The sequence below is a fragment of the Aricia agestis genome, chromosome 16 (assembly GCF_905147365.1).
Source record: "Aricia agestis chromosome 16, ilAriAges1.1, whole genome shotgun sequence".
NCBI classification, from domain to species: Eukaryota; Metazoa; Arthropoda; class Insecta; order Lepidoptera; family Lycaenidae; genus Aricia; species Aricia agestis.
Window position 1 is genome coordinate 13,371,508 of NC_056421.1, and position 8,556 is coordinate 13,380,063.

Genomic DNA, 8,556 nt, shown 5'->3' on the forward strand with positions numbered 1-8,556 from the left:
CTTAAATAAAAAAACGAATTTAGTTGGTATAAGCACTAATCATAGTCACAGAAATAAAATTTGGTATCGCAAAGCATCGCTTACGCTAAAGTACGGTCGCAAGGCAGAACAATATGTAATAATGTTCATTGACCCATTGCTACCTGTCTCATTTACTCACTGACCTTCCACAGAGAATTTCAGTTTCGCGAATAAAAGCAACAAGGACAAGTAGCATTGGGTTAATGGACGAACTGCCTGCTCTGACCGAAGTATACACGTATAATATACATTTGACTGGATGTCACGAGACAACTACCACAGCGTAAACTCTCACTATTGTTCACAATCAGTTGACGTACCATGTCATGCTCCTGCATATCAATCAATCAATCAAACAATATACAGAACCTCTTTCAAACGCGGTTTATGTTTCTTCCAATATTTCTAGAATCTGTTAAAAAAATTGAAGAAAAACTAAATACTATCATGACTTCTTCAAACGATGACATAAACAAGTCTTAAATAACACAATGCCACAATCTGCATAAGCATACAAATCTAATGGTTCTTGAATGGTACGTCACTGCAATATTATGTACACTAATTGCTATCTCAAATACACCTGATAATATGGACACTGACATAGTAACAAATAATTTCACAATATATGGACATAATAACCAATACTGTTTGCAAATGTTTGATGTCAAAAGATTTAACATCTATTGGAAAAAACGCGTAGTAATGGTAAAAATTCATTACTAAAACAATCACAATTAGCAATGATAAGCAATCAGTTTAATATTAATCTATTTTATTTAGCAGTAGAAGAGGACCGTTTTATTAAAAATAATTATAAACTAGTAGCTGTTGATCAACCTAGCAATGAATTCTTAATCTTAAAGAGAAAGAAATAATTGTGACTATTGCACTCGTATTTCCTAAGTAGATTAAAATGGTGCTGACTTATTCTATTCAGATTCTGTGGTTGTAACTATTAATAATGGTAACTTATTGTAGTAGATGGGAATGTCCCAAAATGTAAACTAATTTGTTCGATCTATCAAGCAAGTGCAAACAGCATGGCGCAGCAATGCAAACAATTTATTTGCTAAGCGAAGCATTATAAAATCTCATATCAAAATTTGTGTAGTACAAAATCTAATCCATATTTAGTAAAACTGCTCGTCATCTTAGCTTATCAAATAAATTGCTCACACTTCCAATTTACGTTACCATAAGTAACTCCATAGTCCACACCATAACTTGACCTGAAGGAAGGTGGATGCGATGAAGAATAAATGCAGGATAAGGTATCGTAGGTTGTCTTGTCTGACTTTGCGGGGGATGTTTGGAGTGTTGCCCCTGGTAGGGAACTGTCCTGTTCGATAGAACTCTTCTAGCATTTTCTCCTTCTCGATAAATCTGTCGTATAACCACTGCGTCATCCCTTCTAGGTCCAGAGGAATCTGAAACATGGTTAAAATACAGCATAACAAAATGAAGGCTTTTCAAATATTTGCCGTAAATTTTATAAAAAAATGATGCCTGAGTTCGCTGTTCGTGATGTACATTATTTAATAACAGCTGTTGAAACATCTGTATAAATAACATTCAACATTATTTTTTATTACCGAGGACGTTTGTGAATGAATCAAAATCATTCATTATAAGAAAAAAAGATAAAAGAAAATATAGAGTTGCTTTTGTCATTTTTCAGTGCCTTTCTCATTGAAATATAATTATAGTATTGTTATTGTGTTTCTACTGACAATAATGCTCCATTTTTCGAGAAATTTCTATGTTTCTATGAGAAATACCCCAACTTTATGAATTTGCCCATGAAATAATTAAAAAGTTACTCTTTCAGCACGGCTACTTTCACAGTAGACTCTATAATATAAGGGACACATACACATCCTTTTGTTTCGCTATACTTTGTATAGGTACAAGTTTAGAACTCACCTCACTAATAGGGAATATCCTATAATGTATATGTGTAGTGCAAGCAGGTCGGATGCCGCATACAATATCCTGCAGGTGTATGGGTATGCGGTCGGGGTAGGCGATTGTCACGTCTAGCACCCATTCGATATTGTCGTTCACGTTGTTGATCCTGTTGTTTTGGTTGACGTCATCTGCAATGAGGAGATCGTTGTTTGAAATAGCAATAGCATTATTCTTATGAGATTGTCAACTATGAAACGGGCAAAGGTCAAGTTAGGTTAAGTCATAAAGTTAATATACCTAGCGGAATAGAGAAACAAAGGCCTGAGCAAGAGAGATGTCACTATCAGTAACACTGCGTGGTAAAAAAAGACGTGTGATACATGACAGCAGCACACTTTTTTTGACGACCAGTCGGCACGTGCCGCACGTTGACAATTTAATCTCATAGACTTCATGTTCAATCATGCTTGTGTAAGTGTATACGTACACATATTTTTCACACAGATGAAAACCAATTTTGGTTACGTCTTGTCAGACGACAACAATCTTGGGCTGTCGCCCAAGATTGTTGCTCTCTATTCCGCTAGGTATATTAACTTTATGGGTTAAGTGAACCGCAAATGTAACCTAAAAGTTTTACGTACAAATCATATAATACCTATGGACGCTTCACACCACGTCAGTCTGGCCCCGTGCTAAGTGTCTGAAGGACATGTGTTACGGGTACCAGACAACGGAAATATATTTAATACTTTTATACCATACATATATTAAGGATTTTTATTATATGATACACATATTGAATACACATCCATGACCCTATATAACTTTGAAAAATTTTTGTTCCGTCGGCGGGATACGAACCCGCGACCTCCGGCTTGAGCAACAACATGCCCATGAGCCCACCAACTGAGCCACAGAGGTCGTCAATATATTTTGATTCATTAAAGCAACTGATTTATAGGCAGTTGGAGGACCTCCGTTAATGTGTAGCTTATGTTAAGTCAATGCAAGATGTGATCTATAATATCTGCTTGACACAAACTGACTAAAAAACGTAGGTCCGCCATTTACCTAGGAATAAATTTAATCTTTAAAAGTGCTATAAAAGTTACTGGTCCAAATAATTCTTTCTTTATCGTTAGTAATTTAAGATATTTATTTGTGGCCTTTTATGCTTTATAACTATCTCTTACCAGTTATTAATTCCCATTAGGACTTAATTTTCATACCTTTCTTACTCTTGGACGTGCTAGGTGTTTCCTCTGCTCTCTTCCCAACTTCGTCCATGATGACCTTCAACGCTCCAGCTCGTGGTAAAGAAACATATTCCAGTTTAGGAAGATTGTTCTTTTCAGCAAACCTAGGGAATCAAAGACAATAATATTATGTTGTTTGAATGTAGGTACTTAAATAATACGCTTTTCTATGTTCTTAGACTTTCATAGTTTTTAAACTTGGTTTTAAGTAAATAAGTCAATATTTATCAGTAAAATCTGGTACTAAATTAGGGATTATTCCAGTATTAAGGATCGCAAAACATAAAACTAGTTTCTGCAGTCATCATTGAACTTATAGAATACGGAAGTTTGGGAGTCACATAATACAGAAGGCATCATATAGTGATATAGCAATAAGTACATGTGGATGATCTTGTTTTTCTTGTGAAGGAAGCTATACTTGCGTAATTATGTGCTTCTTCGACTCCATCATCATCGTTACTTCTTATTCTAGTGTGAGTCGCCTGCGACGGCCAGACCTTCCTCAGTTTCGAATAGCTGAAAGTTTACCTGTTTGTGACCTTTACAGAGGTAAGAACGACCAGCAACTATGGAATTTCGGTCGCAGCTACTTAAAAGGTATACAGTTTTGAAGGTCTACCTGACCTCCGAGAAAGAGTAAAGCTCAATTTCATAGCCTATATTCCTTGCGGTAAGTGGAGGATTAAGCACTGGAAGACGAGATTACTCCACTTACCGCGAAGAATCCCCCGCCGCTACCTACCGCTCCGGGAGCAGCACCATGAACTGTCTCCCCAGTGGCACGTAGTACTTGTGTATGTGCTCCTTCGACTACCACATCATCATTGTTCCTTCTTCTTCTTCTCTATTCCTTATACCTCTGAAACATTACACCCTAGAACTCCTATATCTATAGTTATACCTATGGCTGATTTCCTTCCTCTTGTGCAGGAAGCCTCCCTCCGGGAACAGCACCATGAACTGTCTCCCCAGTGGCACGTAGTACTTGTGTATGTGTTCCCTCAGCTCCTGCAGCGATTGCTCCCTCTTGGTCTTGCCCTGGAAGAGAAAGTAGATCTTTATTTAATTTGTTATTATTCTTATAATAATCGTAACGTTTGCGGCGCCTGTCCCGATTTCAACCAATAGGGAATATTTAGCAAAAGCCGGAGCAAAGGGCTCTATTAGCACATAAATAAATAATCCGACCAAATTTTTTATTCCGGTATGTTGCACACATCATAACAAAATATTAATAGAAACGTTGCCAAACGAGTTTAATATCAATGCTGGTTCTGCCGTCAAGCATGAAAATATTGCAATATTATATAATATCCTATTTATTGTCAAAGCATGCCTTTTCTTTGAGCAATACGAAAAAAGGACATGGAAATGAGAAATACAGTTCGACAAGGCTTTATAATATGAATATGTCAATGATGTCAATGGGCGCTGCTGGTAAAGGAGAACCATAGACTTAATATATACTGTCGTATAGACCACCGTCACCGTCACCCGAAAATGCGTGACCATTTTCGATCTGTCAATGTGTGCGTGTGCTAGTGATGTATATTTTACTATCGATAGTATAGTCCGTTCGAGTTATTTTACCTGAGTTTCTATAAGAAATAAATAATATGCAACTTTGACAGATTTGTATTTCAAATTAGGTATCATAAATTTCGGTGACGATTGAAAAGTAGATACACATTTTCTTTTGGAATGATTTTTCAATCGTCGGATATGTTATGACATGAGGATCTTATAGGGGTAAATAATATACACATAACACATTATAAAGTTACTTATTTATTCCTCAGGTAAAAATTTTCAATGAAATGTTTGCTATATATTGTTGATTTTTTCTTGGGATTCCAACCAACACGCCCAATTAATTTCAGCCATTTTCCTCTTATAAGAGGATCCTGAGGGAATCTGTAAAACAAATGATTATGATATAAGTACAGTGTGTAACAAAAATAAGTGATAATACTTTAGGGTGTGTATGTGTTCCTTGTAGAGAGTTCACTGTAAAAGTAGCAGCGCTGAAAGACGAAATTTTTTTTTCACTTTTGTATGGGCAAGGGCCCGAGTGTCACGAGTTTCCCCATACAAAAGTGAAAAAAAATTGTGGTCTTTCAGCGCTGCTACTTTCACAGTGAACTCTCTACAAGGAACACGTACACACCCTAAAGTATTATCACTTATTTTTGTTACACCCTGTATAAATATAAACCTTCCTCTAGTTTTAGAGTCACTCTATATTATAGTAGTTATATTATATTAGCTATTAAATAAATAAATAATAAAAATAAATAAAAATTTCGGACGCCCCGCCCCGCTCATACATTTTGACACGTCAGAAATTCTTTTAGTATGATGGGTCTACAACAAAATGTATGAACAGAGTGCGTTCCGCCGGGCGTCCGAATTTTGCTGATCAGAAATTTCGGATAATGTGCGGCCGGGGTTAAGTTGATAAATATAAAGGTAAATGATTTTTATTTTAGTTTTATGTTAATGTAAAATATCGATAAGCATATCGATAAATTTGATTCAAGCACTAGCGTATATGTAAAAAAATTTAATGAAAAATTTTTCTTCAAAATTTGTGTAATATAAGAACAATATACAAGCTACGCAAAATATGAAAGTAAAAGGGAGGATTCACAATACTTTATTTGAAATAGAGAACTAAAGACAGAATATAGCAAAAATAAACACATCGTAGCATAATTGCTACGATGTGTTTATTTTTTATTTATTTATTTTTTAGTTTATTCATGTCGTAATCGACATGAAGATTAATTACCTGTGAAATGTATATTTTTATTAGACTGCCTCTCTCTTTTCATCTTGTTATAATTCCATAAAGGATTTTCTTCTTTCTCGCACTCTTTGTTGGTCTTAGCATTATAGGTTTAAAGCAGCCTCTACACGTTGGCCGTGTTTGCCGAACAGAAGAGGACAGCGCTATACTAAAAAAAGAGATTGAATTATTTGCGTCTTTCTTTCTGATAATATAGCGCCGTCCCCTTCTGTTCGGCAAACACGGCCAACGTGTAGAGGCTGCTTATGAGGAGAACTGTCAAAAATGACGTTTTTGTATGATAGAAGCGTTCGTTCCTTTTCTCGCCACGTTCATACACAGCCTTGTCGAACTGTAACATAATATTGACGTTTAACTTAATCCCTGACTGGTGAGGGTAGCTAGTATAAAATACTACCGGGAAACTGATGATGTCAGATTTATTATTTATGATTCATTATAATAGGTTAAGGCTGTCAACTTAGTCAACATTCAGTAATTCAGCTTTTTATGAAAATTATACTATTAAATAAGACCTAACATTACTATTTACCTAAACAATATAACCTAGCATGTCTTGAGTCTTCACTCTTGACATTAAATAAAAGTGAGTTACACACATTCGCTATGCAAACAATTTCCAAGTCCAAACACTTGTTACCAAATTGATGATTTCTTTAGCGAAATAAAAACGTTCCCGTCTGTTTGTTCGCCACGCCCCAACACGCCCCAACACGCTACACACGTCACGTCATCACACGCTGACAAGTCACAACATTTTGTCAAATACGTATAATCTATACTCCAATCCACGAAAGGAGTAAAATAATAGTAAGTATATTAAAATAATCGGCCAAGTGCGAGTCGGATTCGCGCACGAAGTGTTCCGTACCGTTATAGAGCAAAAATAGGCTACAAATTGTGTTTGTTGTATGGGAGCCCCACTTAAATATTAATATTATTTTGTTTTTAGTAATTGTTGTTGTAGCGGCAACAGATATACCTACACATTACACAATCTGTGAAAATTTCATTTCAGAATCTAGCTATAGCAGTTCTTGAGATACAGCCTGGCGACAGACAGACGGACGGACAGACGGACAGACAACGAAGTCTTAGTAATAGGGTCCCGTTTTTACCCTTTGGGTAGGGTACACTAAAAAAAGATAAAACCGATTTCAAAACTGTACGTAATTGAGAATAACCTATCTCAAAAACTACTGAACCCATTTTGATGAAACTTGCAGTGTTCCCTAAATTAAACAATACCTAGTACTTACCTACAACAAAAAAGGAATTACTCAAATCGGACTTGAAGTTCCGGAGATATGCGAACACAAACATAAAAATATACATACATACATACATACACTTTTGAAATTTGGCATATTTGTTCAGACGCTGATATAATAAGCTCGTTAGGGTCCTATAATCCATTATAGGGTTCTGTAATCAACAAAACTTGGTTGACTACTGAACCCTAAAACGGAACCCTAACAAGCAGATTTTTTGTATATTGATAGGTTAATAGTTATTTAATTTAAGAGTAACATTGTCCTACAAATAGAACAATCCGAATTTTATCACCATCAAATCAAATCATCAAAATGTTGCTCGTCTCAAAATGCAGCTAATGAAAAATCACACCCGGTCTAGATGAGAAATTTGATCTGCGCTCTCAGCAGTCAGGTTGGCCGAGTGGTCTAAGGCGCCAGATTTAAGCTCTGGTTCCCGAGAGGGAGCGTGGGTTCGAACCCCACACCTGACAAACTTTTTCTGACTTTTATAAATGAACATTCACTTTTTAAAATGTTTTTTGATGCAATTAAATTAAGATTTTGCATGATATCGATTAGTGTTGATTCAGAGCGAGAAACTATGTAGCGCTTCTGTTGTCAGCTGTATCGATGTCAATAATTTAAATAATATTGTTGTAATCATGATTATGTAATAAAAGATGTATTTGAACAAGTGTTTTATCCTATAAACTCTGTAGCACAATGTACGGGGAACATAAGAATATAAATTACTTTTTGAATCAGGGTTTTTCAGAATCGGCCAAAAATTTACAATTAACACAATATTATGCTATTTTACATAATATTATGCTATATTAGGGTTCAGAATATAGCATAATATTCTGCAGTTTTGTTTCTGTTTACTTCATAATCAGCGCCAGAAAAATAAACCAAGCTATTCGTTACTACATCATATTATTTTTAAACAACAATTATAAAATATAATTATATTTTACGATTTATCTGAGGCTATATTTTACAGTTAGCATTTTCACGTAAAACAATAAAAAACCGGCCAAGTGCGAGTCGGACTCGCGCACCGAGGGTTCCGTACAAAGATCTAAGTATTTGATATGAATTTCAACTTGATAGCTCTACGCGTTCATGAGGAAAAAAGTAATAAGTTTATATTTATTAAAAAATATATATTTTGTAATGTAACTAAAAATTTAAGGTTTTCGGAATTTTTCCTTTATGTGTGCTATAAAACGTTGCTTCATGCCAAATTTCAAGATTCTAGGTCGACTGGAAGTACCCTTTAGGTTTTGATTCCCTT

General features: G+C 35.4%; 1 protein-coding gene and 1 non-coding gene across 2 annotated transcripts; one reads left to right on the forward strand and one right to left on the reverse strand.

Moving 5' to 3' along the window:
• Positions 1–406: 406 nt before the first annotated feature.
• Positions 407–4,706, reverse strand: LOC121735052 (acyl-CoA:lysophosphatidylglycerol acyltransferase 1-like). The gene is made up of 6 exons (XM_042125719.1): positions 4,662–4,706; positions 4,096–4,232; positions 3,165–3,295; positions 2,011–2,120; positions 1,320–1,451; positions 407–433 (listed from the first exon to the last, which is right to left on the reverse strand). Exons 1-6 carry the CDS (start codon positions 4,704–4,706, stop codon positions 407–409), a joined length of 582 nt encoding a protein of 193 aa, XP_041981653.1.
• A 2,960-nt stretch (positions 4,707–7,666) lies between these two features.
• Positions 7,667–7,750, forward strand: Trnal-uaa. Its single transcript has one exon. It is a non-coding gene; the product is annotated as a tRNA-Leu (tRNA).
• The last annotated feature ends 806 nt before the right edge of the window (positions 7,751–8,556 follow it).

Coding starts and splice junctions, on each gene's coding strand:
- LOC121735052 (XM_042125719.1), bottom strand. CDS start 4,706: ATGGTCACGCATTTTCGGGTGACGGTGACGGTGGTCTATACGACA. Junction 3,296..4,095: donor AGGAAGGAAATCAGCCATAG/GTATAACTATAG, acceptor TTGATTCCCTAG/GTTTGCTGAAAAGAACAATC. Junction 2,121..3,164: donor CACGTCCAAGAGTAAGAAAG/GTATGAAAATTA, acceptor TCCTCATTGCAG/ATGACGTCAACCAAAACAAC.